The following is a 16,449-nucleotide window of genomic DNA, read 5'->3' as shown; positions in this document are numbered from 1 at the left end:
TGAGACTCGCGGCAGGATCAGGCCCTGGGCTGAAGGCAGCGCTAAACTGCTGAGCCACCCAAACCCTGCTTGTATAGTAAATGAATGGCTTGTCCTGGACTTACGTATTCCGTTTTGCCAGTGTGACTAAGTTAAAAATGGGGAATGAGCAGCTGTAGAAATGAGACAGAGTAGGAATGATCCTGACCCAAAAATGTTATATGTGGTATTGGCCCAATAAAAGCTCTTGCCCCAAAAACTTGGATAGTAAAATTAGGGCAGGAAGCAGGGTGCAGAATCAATAACTTCCTATCATGTCTGCTGTTTTCATTTTGTTTAGAAAGTCCATCGCATTCAGGAGCAACGAACTCCTAAGGAAGCTCAGAGCTGCCGGTGTTGGAGATAGGCCAGTCATTTGGGTATCACATAGCATGGGAGGTATGTTTCATTTTTGTGAAGCCAGCACTGTGAGGTTATTCAGCTATTGGGGCTAACCTGTTACCGCAGCTCCCTGGTTCACTTAATTCTGGCCCCCTTTCCCTCTAAATTAATGTTTTTGGATACGGCGAAGAGATTTTAGATTACTACTTTCCTTCTATGCGAATTATTTTTCCACAAGGGGACCACTAGTAACAAACCATGTCAAAGGAACATGCGTTTGACAATGTGTAATCCTTGCATGTAGCAATAATCGTAAACATCAGAAGCGGTGCCTGCTAAGGGGGAGGTGTGATGGCAGATATCTGCTCTTTGGTTCTGTCATGCACTTGCTAGGTGTCATCTGCTTCTCCCAGTCCACTCCTCACGAGAGTGGTCACCATCTGCCGTGGAGAGGGCCTTGCTACAGCCTCTGGCCTCTTCTATCTGATGAAATGCTCAGGATTGCAGATTCTGCCTTGGGGCTTTTTGCTGAAGGAGAGGTAGATGCAGCCCTCTAAGTCCACAGAGATCCACTGTTACCATCTAAGTGACCTTTGTGTTGCATTATCAGCTTCAAGTCCAGGGTGGGGGGGATGGAAGAGATTATGTCTTCCTAGATGCATTTTCCTACAGAAGCTTTGTTTTCCATGGTGGATAAGCTTCATGGTACTCTTTTTTGAATAATTAGTACTGTCCTAATGGTGTGGTCATTAGTATAGGCCACTGGGGGCAAGATGGGAGAGGCTGGGTGCTGCAGATTTACTTCATTGGTGGACACCCAACATAGCATTACTTAATACCCTTCTGTGGGACAGTGTATCCTGTGATATGAGATCTGTCTTTCAGCTGAGTTTCTAGAATCTTACCTATTTGTATGCATCTCGTTTGCATTTGTATGCATTTCCCAACCCCCTTGTTTTAGATTAATGGAGGGAAGAAAAACAGCTTATGAATTGTTTTTCTTTGTATGGCTAGGTCTTCTTGTCAAAAAAATGCTGTTGGAAGCCTCCAAGAAGCCAGAAATGAGTGCTGTTATAAACAATACCAGAGGAATTATTTTTTATAGCGTCCCTCATCATGGATCCCATCTGGCTGAATACTCTGTTAATATTCGCTATCTTCTGTTTCCCTCTTTGGAAGTCAAAGAACTCAGCAAGGGTAATATTTACCTTCTGTCATGGAGGGAATTGGGATTATATTAATATCCATTATACAGGAGAAGGAGAAAAAGAAGACAGTTTCTAACTTTACTGTATTATCCCACTTTATTATTTGTATACAAATTGTGTTTATAGACTATCACAGAAAATTTTTAGTTTGGGCTTGATTTTTCTTTGATACCCTTCCTTAAGCCATTATTTGCTCAAATTAATAATTTTAATACTGTCTTAAGTATTTAAAATTTTAAGAATTATCCCAAATTACCAAGGAACTGCTTTTTTCCCAGGAGTTTGGAAAATCAGCTATTAAAATATAAACAAACAAGATTTTCAGGGTATTAAGTATAATGTACTTACTTATTTTGATTAATAAACATTTTCTGTGTTTCTGGAACCCCTGTTAATCAATTTGGAACCCCTGGCTGAGCCTTTAATATGCCAGTTGTCTTTTTGTTCGTATTTTCTTTCTTTTGCTTTATGGAGAGTTACTTTATCTTCTAAACCTTCTATTTGAACCTTATTTTTTGCAGTCAAGTTTTATTTTCCAGAAACTCTTGTTCTCTGATTCTTTTGAAATCATTCTAATGATACTGATTAGTTTTTCCTTAAAGTTCCTTTGTCTCTTCACTGAGTTCTGTGTCTTCTGTGCCCAGGTTTTTTTGATTGCCCACTGGGTCTCTTTCAGTTGTAAGCTATCCTCTAGCATGGGTCTAGAGGCTCTAGTATGTCTAGTATATCTTGGTTGCCTTTATCCAGTTGAGAATGGGGGGACAGGCACTCTGTGATTATAGACAGGCCTTGCCAATGGGAAGCTGTGCTTTAGGGTGATGGTGACAGCCATCACTCTGAGGGACCCCAGTCCAACATACTACATGGCCCCACATGCATCCGGTCAGCCAGTAACATGTGGAACCTCTCCCTCTGTCTGCTGGCCTCTATCAGTTCTGATGTGGCTACAGCTTTTTACTCTCATCTTAATGGCTTCTTAGGAAGGAGAGAAAATAAGTTATTATCTTGAATCAGAACCCTAATTTTCTCTTTAGTACATTTTATTATGAATTGGGTAAACAGAATTTGTCACAATCTTGTTTTCTGTAATTTTAATTTTACAGATTCTCCTGCACTTAAAACACTACAGGATGACTTTCTGGAGTTTGCTAAAGACAAAAATTTCCAGGTGCTGAATTTTGTAGAAACACTGCCAACTTACATTGGTAGCATGATTAAACTGCATGTGGTACCCGTGGAATCAGCAGGTATTCCCTCTTTTGAAATTTGTTTGCTATTAGATGCTTAGTTGGTGGTACCTAGTTTAATTATAAACAACCCACTTATATTCAGCTTCTCAGTTTTAGGAGACAGTTATATGAAGATCTAGACTTTATTATTCTTTTCAGCTATAGATTAAAATTTCCCTGCCAACATACAACCATGGCACTACTCCTCCCTTCCTTCAACTGGCCAGCTAGCAGAGGTTAATTGGCTGCCCCTAACTTAGCCATCACAGTAAGTGCTGTTGAATTAAGGTAAGAATAGACAACTTTTCTATCAGCTAGAGTGAAAGGAGTATTTCATTTAACAGACTGAGAATTGATTTGTTAAAGCTTTCTACATGCAGCTAAAGGTTTGGAAGCTTTAGTAAATGGAAGATCGTATTGTTTTAACATTAGTTTTTTTTCCATTGGAATCTTAGATGGGGAATATTCAAGCAACAATTTCTTTTATAAACCTGGGGTTGAAGGTAATAACCAATACCTGTTACTGTGGTATATTAGGCTCTTTGAGGTAGGGCCCAAATCTTAATTTTCTTTATAACCTCCTATATTACTCCATATGTAGTAGATAACCCACACATTTCCTTCATTGAAATGCTTTTTTCTCACCTGGCCAACCCTTTTACCTCTGAGGCAATGTTAGGTGCTGTCCTGGTGGCACTTGGCCGTACTGAGAGCTCTCAGGGACAGAGTGCATCTGGAGTGCCTGCCAATTGGTTCTAAAACCTGTATACGTTTTCCTAACTCCATTAAATAAAATGAAAGATGTAATACTCTGTAGTAGAACTTAAATAGGCTTTCACCACAAAGTAATATGCTGTAGGATAAGGAGTTACTATTTAGTAGTTGAAGAACTTAAAAAAAAAGACTGGAAACTTGAAGCAAAATTAAAGATGATATTGTGGACCAACTGTTTCTAGCAACAGAGCCTTGTAATTCTGTCTGCCCTTTGTTTGGGGTCACGAGGAGGCTTGTCTTCCTTCATAACCATGACCTGTATTCCTTACCTGGCTGTCCTCACCAGGACCTTTTGTCACTTTCATCCAGGTGGATTTTGTTAGGCTGAAACTGCAGAACCTCCACTCAGTGCCTCAAGCACTAAATCATCTCCCCCACCTCCACCCCCCTGGCAGAGTAAGGAATAGATCCTATATGAGACATTCCCACTCTTGTCATCAGGATAAGGGAGCTCATTATGAAGTATAATAACATAACTACTAGGAGAAAAGGTGGTTAAAAGAAGCTTGAAATAATTTAGTAATGTCATGCATGTATATAAAGGTTTTGAAGATGATACTGTTCAGATTCTGTTATTAAATTAGAAATAGGGGATCGCTGGGTGGCGCAGCGGTTTGGCGCCTACCTTTGGCCCAGGGCGCGATCCTGGAGACCCAGGATCGGATCCCACGTCGGGCTCCGGTGCATGGAGCCTGCTTCTCCCTCCTGCCTGTGTCTCTGCCTTTCTCTCTCTCTCTCTGTGACTATCATAAATAAATAAAAATTAAAAAAAATATAAAAAAATAAATAAATTAGAAATAGGGATCGCTGGGTGGCTCAGCGGTTTAGCGCCTGCCTTTGGCCCAGGGCGCGATCCTGGAGCCCCAGGATCGAGTCCCACGTCGGGCTCCGTGCATGGAGCCTGCTTCTCCCTCTCCTGTGCCTCTGACTTACTTCTCTCTCTCTCTCTCTCTCTGTCTATCATAAATAAAAATAAATAAATAAATCTTTAAAAATAAATAAATAAATTAGAAATAGCCCAGAACACATATGAAGAATTTATGAAAAGCATAAATTTATACCTACTGAGAATCTGTTCTTGTGAGAATAGTCACGTGTAGCTTAGCTATGGTCAAACTTCCAGGTTTGTATCTTTTTTGAATCTCTTATCACAACCAAATCACCATTTGGAACTACCTATTTATCTTTCAATATTGACAGGGTATATTTTTACATAGATTTTATTGACATTTTTGTTTTCTTCAGATTTAGGCATTGGAGATCTAATTCCTGTGGACGTTGACCATTTGAACATTTGTAAGCCAAAGAAAAAGGATGCTTTTTTATACCAGCGTACCTTACAATTCATCTGTGAAACTTTAGCCAAAGACCTTGAAAACTGAGTTCTCTTCTTCCATTTTGCAAGAAACTTGGTGTTCTGTTTCTCTTACTAAGCTCTAAGCAATCATGTAAACACAGGCGCTACGGCATCAATGTGGTCTGGAGCATGTTGCAGGCAACAGAATATTGTTCTCACTTCATGCCCTGTAAAGCACAAACACTGGATTCTTTTGATTTAAAAGAAATTCCATGTGTGCTAGCTTATGTTTTGCAGTGTTGTCCCTTGTGCAAGGAACAAACTGCTATGGATAGAAAATGCCTTTGTCATCCATGACTGTCTCCAGCTCATGGTAGGAGGAACACTGATGGTTTCTAAAGGGAGAACAATCATCACCTTCCATAAAAATGCCATTTGGAGGGTATCTAGCTAGAGAGGAGACTTAACTAGAATATAAAGGCTTTTTGTTCTGGATATCCATGTGCTGTAAATTTAAAAAAAATATATCCGTGTAAACCTTCGTCTCACATGTTACCTTTGTCAGACCTATTGTCATCCATGGGTCAATTCCTTATACGTTTTTATTTTCATACTACTGAGAACAAATACTTCTCTTTTTAAAAGAATTGTAGCCTATAGTAATTCTTTCGAGACTATAGCTACCTATACTTATAATTTTTCCCAGATAAGGATAAAGTAGCTAATCCATTATGGATCAGAGTCTGAAATAAAACTATTCTAAGCCATTATATTATACTAGCAATACTTACTATCAAGATTCTCTGATTCTCTTTAGCTAAATAATGTATACCTTTCTTTCATGCTCATTTGAAAGTTGTATCAATTGACCTTGAGCGTGTGAGAAATAGGAAATCGTGGGATGCCTGGCTGGCTCAGTTAATAAGAGTGTGTGACTCTTGATCTGGGGGTCGTGAATTCTAGTCCCACATTGGGTGTAGAGATTGCTTAAAAATAAGATCTTTAAGAAAAAAAAATAGGAAAGCATGTTGATGACTTATTTTTAAATAGCATTATTCGGATGCCTGGGTGGCTCAGTGGTTGAGCATCTGCCTTTGGCTCAGGGCATGATCCCAGAGTTCCGGGATGGAGTCCCACATCGAGCTCCCTGCAAGGAGCCTGCTTCTCCCTCTGCTTATCTCTGCCTCTTTCTCTGTGTCTCTCGTGAATAAATAAATAAAGTCTTTTTGAAAAATAATTTAAATAACAGCATTATTAAGATAGAAATCACATACCATAAAATTCATCCTTTTAAATATAGTGTTGTACAACCTTCCCCATTATCCAATTTCAGAACATTTCATCATCCCCCAAATTAAGTTATACCCATTAGCAATCATTCCTTACCTCCTTTCCTCAGCCCTTGGCAAACACTAATCTACTTCCTTTATGAATTTGACTATTATGGACATTTCATATAAATGGAAATCATACAATATGTGGCCCTTTGTGTCTGGCTTCTTTTTCTTAGCCTGTTTTCAGGGTTCATTTATGATGTAGTGTGTATCAGAACCTCATTCCTTTTTATGGTCAAATATTCAGTTGTGTGGAGATGTACCCATTTGATTATGCATTCATCAGCTGATGGATATTTCTGTTCTTTCTGTTTTTTGGCTATTATGAATAATGCTGCTATAAACATTTATGTACAAGTTTTTATGTGGACATGTTTTCCATTCTCTTGGATATATACTAAGAGTGGAATTGCTGGGTCCTGTTAAACCTGTCTTTAGCATTTTGAAGATGGTAGACACTTGTAGAATGGGATAGTCAAAGCTAAAACTGGAGTATAGCATTTGAAGGTAAACTGAGGTTATCAGTAAACCCTATCAACATTTGTTTAATTAGGCAGCAAACAAGTGACTTAACCACTTGTTTTATTATGTAGATACAGTGAATATACCAATTAGCTCACAACAGTAAGTAAGCTAACAATAAGTACTAGCTAATGGATGTCTGTTTGCATATCTTAAAGTTGCAGCGTGAGGCTCAGGCTACTTGATCCTCCATGGAGACTGGAGAGGTAGAAGGGAGGCATATCTACATTCTCCCTCTGGCCCATTCCAGGTCATTGGTGTCTCCCTGGAAGAACCTTGTGCATGTATTGTGACCTGGCTTTTGTGGGTGCTACCCAGGGAATGCACCCCTCAAATGCCTGACTTTGGTGGCCATCAGAACCTGTGTTTGCAGGTCCCTCAGCATGTAGCAAACATTCAGGGCCCAGCACAGAGGCAGTAGGCAGAAACACCCATCTCCCGGTCTTTCCCTGAAAGAAATCTATTTACAACTTTAAAAGTCCAGCTTCTAGTCAGCCTGCCTCTAGGTACTGACAGATCCTCCTCCCTTTTGGAACATTGACAGGTTTTGGCAGAGCCTCAACTGGTGGCAAACACTAAGAACAAAGAATGTGGCTTGGATAGTCACAGAGGTTTGAGAGAGAATCAAGAGCTCAGACTGAATGACAAATTTCATCTCCTAAATAAGACCACTCTGTCAATATTGGGAGAAGTGGGTGTTTTACTTAATGCACAGAAATCAACAGTGTTGAGGAAAATGATTAAACAGAAGAATATAGAAGATGAAACTTAAGAAACAGACCTTAATCATATGGAGATAAATGACCTGATAAAGAATTCAAAATAAAAAGATTTTCACCAAAGAATAATAATGCATGAGCAAAGTGAGAATTTCAACATAGGCCTAGAATATATAAGCATTTACCAAACAAATTATAAAGCTGGAAAATATAAACTGGCAAATCCAATAGCGTGTTTGTTTCAATGACAGACTAGATTGTGTGGAAGAAAGGATCAACAAACTCAAAGATGGCAGGAATTTATCCAATCAGAGGACCAAAAAGAATAAATGCATTATAGGGTTCCTTAAAGGAGAAAGGGGCAGAGAGCTTATTCAAAGAAATAATGGCTGGATTCTTCCCCAACCAGGAAACCCAGAGAATATCAAATAAAATGAATCCAAACATACCCATACCAAGATACATTATAATTGCCAAAAGTTAAAGATCAGAGAATCTTAAGAGTAGCAAGAGAAAATGGTTATGTACAAGGGAACCCCATAATACTGTTGGCAGATTTTTCTGCAGAAACTTTGCAGGCCAGAAGAGAATGGCATAATCAAAGTGCTGAGAAAAAAAAAAAAAACTGGCAATCAAGAATACCTGGCAAAATTCTTCAGAATTGAAGAAGAGATCAAGAGTTTTCCAGACGAGCAAAAGCTGAAGGAGTTCATCACCACTAGACCAGCCTTACTCGAGATGTTCGGGGAATCCTTCAAGCTGAAATGAAAGGATGCTATTAGTAACAGGAAAACATGAAAGTATAAATCTCACTGGTAAGGGTAAATATATGATTAAATTCAGAACACAATAATAATGTAATAGTGGCGGGTAAATCACTTATAAATCTAATATGAAGGCAAAAGGCAAAAGTACTAAACTACAATTTGTTAATGGATATACAAGATCTGAATATCTAATTTGTGACATCAAAAGCAAAATGGGTGTAAAAATAGCTTTAGTAGACATTTGAACTTAGTTTAAAATAACAAATGTTTTATGTAAGCTTCATAGTAATCTGAATGCAAAAACTTAAATATATAACAGAGAAAGGAAAACAATTAGACATGGACTTACTGTTGCCATTTTATTAACCATTATTTTAAATGTAAATGGACTGAATTCTCCAAGCAAAAGACAGAGTCACTGAGTATATTTACTAAAACCAAACTATAGCTGCCTATAAGACACTCACAGACTGCAAGTAAAGAGATAGAGATTTTTTTTTTAAGATTTTATTTATTCATGAGAGACAGAGAGAGAGAGGCAGAGACACAGGCAGAGGGAGAAGCAGACTCCATGCAGGAAGCCTGATATGGGACTTGATCTCTGAACTCCAGGATCATGCCCTGGGCCGAAGGCAGGTGCTAAACCACTGAGCCACCCATGGATCCCAAGATGGAGATATTTGATACAAATGGAAACCAGAAAGCAGGGGTAGCTTTTTTTATATTAGACAAAATAGACTTAAAGCCAAAGACTGTAATTAGGGACAACTTGACAGGATGAGCACTGGATGTTATGCTATATGTTGGCAAATTGAACTCCAATAAAAGAAATGTACAAAAAGAAAGTTATATAATAAAAGGTTCAATCCAAAAACATATATTTGTAAATATTTGCATACCCAACATAGCATGTAAATATATGAAACAAATATTAACCCACCTGAAGAGTAAAATACCCTGTAATAGGAACTTCAGTACCCTGCTTTTCAATAATGTATACATCATCCAGACAGAAATTAATAAACATTGGACTTAAAGGACATCAGGCCAGACGGACTTAATAGATAATTACAGAACATTCCATCCAACAGTAGCAGAATACGCATTGTTCTCAAGTGCATGTAGAACATTCTCCAGGATAGATGATACATTAGGCCACAAAACAAGTCAATAAATTTAAGAAGACTGAAATCTATCAAGCATCTTTACTGACCACAGTGGTGTGAAACTAGAAATCAATGAAAAGAAGGAAACTGGAAAATTCACAAATATGTGGAGATTAAACATGCAGCTGAATAAGCAATGGGTTAAAGAAAAAAATAAAAATAAGAAATACCTTGAGACAAGTCAAAATGGAAATACAACATACCAAAACTTAAGGAATGTAGCATTTCTAAGAGGGAAGTTTACAGCAACAAATGCCTACAACTAAGACAAAAAGATTTCAAACAACCTAACTTTATGTCTTAAGTAACCAGAAAAAAACACCCAACTATGCCCCAAGTTAGTAAAGGAAAGAAAAATCACAATGGAAATACATGAAATAGATTCTCAAAAGATAATAGAGGGGTACCTGAGTGGCTCAGTTGGTTAAGTGTCTGACGCGATATCAACTTGGGTCTTGTTCTCAGGTTCATGAGTTCAAGCACCACGTTGGGGTCCATGAAAAATAATAGAAAATATCAGTGAATCTGAGCTGGATTTTGAAAAGGTAAAACAAACTAGCTACCCTACCCAAGATAAACAAAAGGGAGAGGACCCAAATAAAATTAGAAATGAAAGAGGAGGCCCTTGAATAGCCCTCTATTGAAGAGCAGCAGCCATGGCTCTGTGCTACCTTACAGCCTCAACAAGCTCCACAAAGTGAATGTGAGCAAGCTGAGACACAACCACTGCTACAGGCACACACCAAGTTCATGTGGAACATCTGAGAAGTGTGTGGCATCACTACATACTACGGAGCTGCTCAGTCTCAAGGACAAATGGGCCCTCAGGTTCATCAAGAAAAGGGTGGGAACATACATCCATGCCAAGAAGAGACAGGAGCTGAGCAACATCCTGGAAACTATGAGAAAAGTGGCAGCCAAGAAGGACTGAACCCCTCCCCTCTAAGTAATAAAGCCTTTTTTGGAATTTAAAAAAAAAGAGTGAAAGACATTACAACTAACAACACAAATACTGAGAATCATGAGACTAATAGGAACAATATTTATGAATAAAGTGGACAACCCAGAAGAAACAGATAAAATCCTAGACATATAATCTACCATAACTGAATTGTGAAGGAATAGAAAATCTGCACAGTCCAATTACTAGTAAGGAGATTGAATCAGTAGTCAAAAAAAAAAATCCAATAAAGAAAAGTCCTGGACCAGATCATTTCTTTGATGAATCTACCAAATATTTAAAGAAGAATTAATACTAATCCCTCTCAAACTCTCCAAAAAGTAAAAGAGGGAATACTTCCAAATTCATGAGGCCAGCATTACCCTGAAGTAAAACCTGACAAGAACCACATCCCTGATGAAATAGATGTAAAAATGCTCTGCAAAATATATTAGCCAACTGAATTCAACAGTACAATAGAAAGATCATACACCATGATCAAGCGGAATTTATTCCAAGGATTTGAGATGGTTCAACATCTGCAAATCAATCAATGTGGTATACCACACTGACAAAGTGAAGAAAAAGCATTCAAAAAATTTGACAATTCATGATAAAAACTCTCAACAATGTGGCTATAGAGGGAACATACCTCACCTTAATATGACAACCCCAAAGCTAACATCGTGAAAAGCTGAAATCATTTCCTCTAAGATCAGGAACAAGAGTGCCCACACTCTTGCCACTTTTTCTTGCCACTTTTTATTCAGCATAGGATTGGATGGCCTAACCAGAGTGCTTAGGCAAGAAAAAAGTAATCCGAATTGTAAAGGAAGAAGTAAAACTGTTTCTATTGGCAGACAACATTTTATTTAGAAAACTCTAAGGACTTTACCAAAAAAACTTATAAATTAATTCAGTAAAGTTGCAGGATACAAAATCAATATACAAAAAAAATCAGGTTTCTATACATTAATAAACTATTAGAATTTAAGAAAACAATCCCATTCACAATTGCATCAAAAAATAACTAAGGACTAAATTTAAACAAGGAGGTGAAAGATCTGTACACTAAAAACTGTAGGACATTGATGGAAGAAATAGACACAATAAATGAAAGATATTCCATGCTTATGTGCTGGAAGACTTAGTATTATTAAAATGTCCTTACTATCCAAAGCAACCTACAGTTTCAGTGCGGTCCCCATCAAAATTCAAATAGCATTTTCCCCCTCAGAACTAGAAGAAACAATCCTAAAATTCTTGTGGAACTAGAAAAGACCCCAAAGAGCAAAAGCAATTTTGAGAAAAAGAAACAAGGCAGCACACTTCCTGATTTCAAACTATGTTACAAAGCTGTAGTAACCAAAACAGCATGATATTGGGATAAAAAGACAATAGATAATGAATAGAATAGGGAGCCCAAAAATAAAGCTGTACATATATGGTCAATTTATGGAAAAGAAGCCAGGAATATATTGTTGGGAAAGGATAGTCTCCAATGAGTGATGGGAAAATTGGACAGCCACATGCAAAAGAATGGAACTGAACCATTATCTACACCATACACAAAAATCAACTCAAAATAAAGACTTGAATGTAAGACCTTAAACCATAAAACTCCTAGAAGGAAATATAGCTGATAAACATCTTAACATTAGTCTTGGCAATGATTTTTTGGATTTGATGCCAAAAACAAAGGCAAAAAAAAGCAAAACAAAAACCAACTGGCACATTAAACCAAAAGGCTTCTGCACAGCAAAGGAACCATCAACTAAATGAAAAGGCAGCCTACGGAATGGGAGGAAATATTTGCAAATCATAAACTTGATATGGAGTTAATATCTAAAATATATAAAGAATGCATGTAACTTAATAGTAAATATCAATTTGACTTTAAAATGGGTATTTTTCCAAGGAAAACATATGAATGACTGACAGGTATATGAAAAGGTGCTCAATATCATTAGTCATCAGCTCAAATCAAATAAAAACCACAATCAAATATCCTTTCATGATTATAGGATGGTTAAACTGAAGAGATGAGAGATAACAAGCGTTGGCAAGGATGTAGAGGAAATGGAACACTTGTGCACTGTTGGCTGGAATGTAAATTATGTGGCCACTGAAAAGAAAACTACCATATGACCCAGCAATCTCATTTCTGTGTAAATATCCAAAGGAAATGAAAACAGGATATTGAAGAGGTATCTGTACTCCCATGTTTATTACAGCATTACTCACAATAGTTAGGATAAGGAGACAACTAAAGTGTCTATTAACATATGAATAAAGATTTGGTATATACATATGATGGAATATTATTCAGCCATAAGAAAAGAGGAAATCCTGCCATTTGTGACAACATGGGTGGAACTTGAGGGCATTATGCTAAGTGAAGTAAGCCAGCCAGGAAAAGACAAATGGCCTATGGTATCACTTAAATGTGGATCTTTAAAAAAAAAAAAAAAGAAAAAGAAAGAAAGAAAGAAGAAAGAAAAGAAAGAAAAAAGAAAAAGAAAAAAAGAAAGAAAAGAAAAGAAAGAAAAAAGTAAAACTCAGAAACAGTAGAAAAGTGGTTTGCCAGGGGCTAAAGGAGGAAATAGGAAGAGGTTGATAAAGGGTACAAACTTTCAGCTATTAAAAAAATATACATACTTCCAGCTATAAGGTGAATAAGGTCTGAGGATCTACTGTAAAACAGTGACTATAATTGACAACACTGTAATATATAATTCAAATTTGCTATGAGTTAAATTTCAATATTCTCACATACACATACAAATGATATATGAGGTGATAAATGTGTTAACTAGATGGGGAAAATCCTTTCACATGTATTTATATCAGATCACAAGTATACTTTTAGTTTTATACATCAACTATATCTCAATAAAGCTGAAATTAATTTTATTAAAAGAATTTTAAACATTTGAAAGCCTAAGAATTGCATATTCTGTTTATCCTCAAGTCCATTTCTTCTATTTCAGACAATTCATTATATTCCTTCAAACAGGACTCTTTTCAGTTGTTTTGACCCTTCTTTCCCATATATGATTAACTACCAAAAGGTGTCTAGTCTCAAAAAATACCAGAATCCTTTTCCATTTCTACTGGCACAGTCTTCAGTTTAGGTTTTCACTTTTGGCCTGGAATATAGTAACTTCCTAGTTGGCTTCTCATTTTAATAAAATAGAACTGTAATTCAGTGAACATTTACTGAGTTCTTGTATACCAAGTGTTGCTTTACATAAGAATATGAGGTAGATTTAATCCATTTCCTATCAAAATTCCAATGGCATATTTCACAGAACTAGAAAAAAAATCTAAAATTACCATAAAAGATCCTGACTAGCCAAAGCAATCCCAAAATGAAAAGGCAACTTACTGAATAGGAGATGATAATTGTAGCCATACATCTGATAGGGGTCAATATCCAAAGTAACCATACAACTCAACAACAAAACAAACCAATTTAAAAATGGGCAAAGGATCTGAACATTTTTCTAAAGAAGACATACAAATGGACCATAGGCACATGAAAAAATGTTCCAACATAACTAATTATTAGGGAAATGCAAATCAAAATCACAATTAGATTATCACCTCATATCTATAAGAGTGGCTATTACCAAAAAGATGGGGTGCCTGGCTGGCTCAGTCAGAAGAGCATGCAACTCTTGATCTTGGGTTGTAAGTTCAAGCCTTGTGTTGGGTGTAGAGATCACTTTAATAAAGTTAAAAAAAAAAGACAAATAACAGGTGTTGGAGAGGATATGGAAGGAAAGGAATACTTGTACATTGCTGGTAGGATTGTAAATTGGTGCAGCCAGTATGGTAAACAGTATGGAGATTCCTCAAAAACTTAAGAATTGAACTAATGTATGATCCAGCTACTCCACTACTGGGTATTTATCTGAAGAATGAGATAACACTAATTCAAAAAGATATGCGTACCTTTATGTTCACTGCAACCTTATTTACAATAGCCAATATATAGAAACAACCAATATCCAGTGACAGATGAATGGATAGAGAAGATGTGTACACACAAACACATATATATATACACTGGAATACTTCTTGGCCATAAAAAAGAATGAAATCTTGCCATTTGCGAAAACATGAATAGACCTAGTGGGTATTAGACTAAGTGAAATGAGTGAGGAGAAGAAAGACAAATACTTTGTGATTTCATTTGTATGTGAAATATAAAAAAAAAAAAGAAAACAAACTCACATACAGAAAACAGTTGGTAGTTTCCAGAGGGGGTTTCTAGAGGGGTGAGTGGATGAAAGGGGTAAATTGTAGGGTGGTTGGATGGTAACTAGACTTTTGGGTGTACCACTTTTTGGTGATTTTATATAAAATAGCTTTATTAGCCATATTTTAGAGATAGGAAAACAAAGCGTTAAAGTAATCATAAAACTGGTGCCAAGTCTCAAAACCATTGAGGGCAAAGGTTAAATATGGTTTTGATTTTAAAATCTATGCATATTTGTTGCAATATCTTCATAAAATATTTCACACATCATTAACTTTAAAACTGACAGTCACAACAACTAATAGTCTAGGACTTTCAAGCTGATTTTAGAATTTCTCTCCCTCAATACCTAACTGAAGGGAGAAAATAAGACGGAAAAAAGGGGAAGTAGGAAAAAATACTTCAGCAAACAAAAAAATGAAAGAACTGAAAACCAGTGATTAAGAAAAATAAGTGATACTAAGGAAGAAGGTTAATCAATACAATCTTGAGAATTTTGATGATAGTTCTGTATTTTGTGGAAAAAGAGAGGGAACAAGGTGCTAAAGCAAAGTTAAAAAGCCTTGAGCTTGGAAACCTCATCTATCATTGAAGATGTTAAAATACTCAAAAACCAAAATAGGCTATTTTCTGAAGCCCTCATGGAAATAAGGTATAGTCACTCTAAATGAAGTAGACCCTAGTATAGTAACAAACCCTCAAAAGAAGGACAAGAGGTGAGATCTTCTAACAAAGATAGTATAGGACTCACCCCAGCTGTGTTGTCAGGGCAACACTTGCCCCTTCTCACCTTCAAATAAAGGAGAGAATGAATGGTAATGTCAAACATGGATGGCCAAGATAAGGAGGGAGGGTTTTTCAGAAGAGTTCACCCTCCATTTATTAGATCAAATGTATCTAGATGAAGTTTATTATGCCTAAGATGAAAAGAAATTACATGACAAACATAATGAACCAAAACAAGCAAGTATATAAAGATAGCTGAAGGTTCAATTCTAAAAGGAAACATAATCCCTGTACAGCAGCAAAAAGTGACATCCAGGGAAAAAAGGTAGAGATATGGAAATAAAATGAAAACCAAATCAATGCAATTACAGAAGAGATACCATGTTATCTTTAACATGGATGAAAGAGAAATGGATGAAAATCCTCTTAATAGAGTGATGGCTTGATGGATGCAGAACCACAATAGATACAGAAGGAAAATAAGACAATTAGAATAGTTAAAAAGGCATTATCTAACTATAAAAGCAAATTTACATGCCCTACAAGCTTATGATGTACATTGCCAACATAAACTCAGGCAATAGGGACCCATTTATCTTCTGATAAATCTGCGTATTGTTTAAATTCAGGATTATGAAGAAAAAATGGATGAAAATACTGCACGTTAAACTGCAAACAAATATCCTAAAGACAAAAAAAAAAAAAAAAAAAAACAACCATGTTAGAAAACAGCAAGGTTGGAAAGAATTGTGTACTCAAGGACTAAATTGCCCTTGAAATGGTTATAGAGGTAATGGAGCAACATGCTTAAGCCTAAGGAACTCAGGAAATATTGTTAATAAGCTCTTGTAGTTTGATCCTCTTAGGTTAATTTCAAGTAAATTAAGTTTATTACTTACTATACAATGACATATAATGTGATGTTAAAATATTAATCTGATTGGGATGCCTGGGTGGCTCAGTGGTTGAGCGTCTGCCTTCAGCTCAGGGTCTGATCCTGGAGTGCCGGGATCGAGTCCCGCATTGGGCTCCCTGCGTGGAGCCTGCTTCTCCCTTGGTCTCTGTCTGTGCCTCTCTCTGTGTCTCATGAATAAATAAATAAAATATTTATAAAATTAATCTGATATTACTGTACATAGAAAA

The 16,449-nt window shown here is 36.7% G+C and overlaps 1 protein-coding gene across 2 annotated transcripts in view; it reads left to right on the top strand.

Moving 5' to 3' along the window:
- Window positions 1-6,105, top strand: part of SERAC1 (serine active site containing 1) — a 66,238-nt gene extending 60,133 nt beyond the window's left edge. For both annotated transcript variants that reach the window (XM_055310842.1, XM_055310841.1), the window contains exons 15-18: window positions 320-417; window positions 1,375-1,557; window positions 2,672-2,815; window positions 4,817-6,105. In XM_055310842.1, coding sequence (XP_055166817.1) covers window positions 320-417; window positions 1,375-1,557; window positions 2,672-2,815; window positions 4,817-4,953 — 562 coding nt within the window. In that variant the 3' untranslated portion in view covers window positions 4,954-6,105. The remainder of the gene's footprint in view (window positions 1-319; window positions 418-1,374; window positions 1,558-2,671; window positions 2,816-4,816) is intronic.
- The last annotated feature ends 10,344 nt before the right edge of the window (window positions 6,106-16,449 follow it).

Source organism: Nyctereutes procyonoides, unplaced genomic scaffold (genome assembly GCF_905146905.1).
Source record: "Nyctereutes procyonoides isolate TBG_1078 unplaced genomic scaffold, NYPRO_anot_genome, whole genome shotgun sequence".
NCBI classification, from domain to species: domain Eukaryota; kingdom Metazoa; phylum Chordata; class Mammalia; order Carnivora; family Canidae; genus Nyctereutes; species Nyctereutes procyonoides.
Note: the sequence above shows the minus strand (reverse complement) of the source record. Positions and strands in the feature narration are given on the sequence as shown.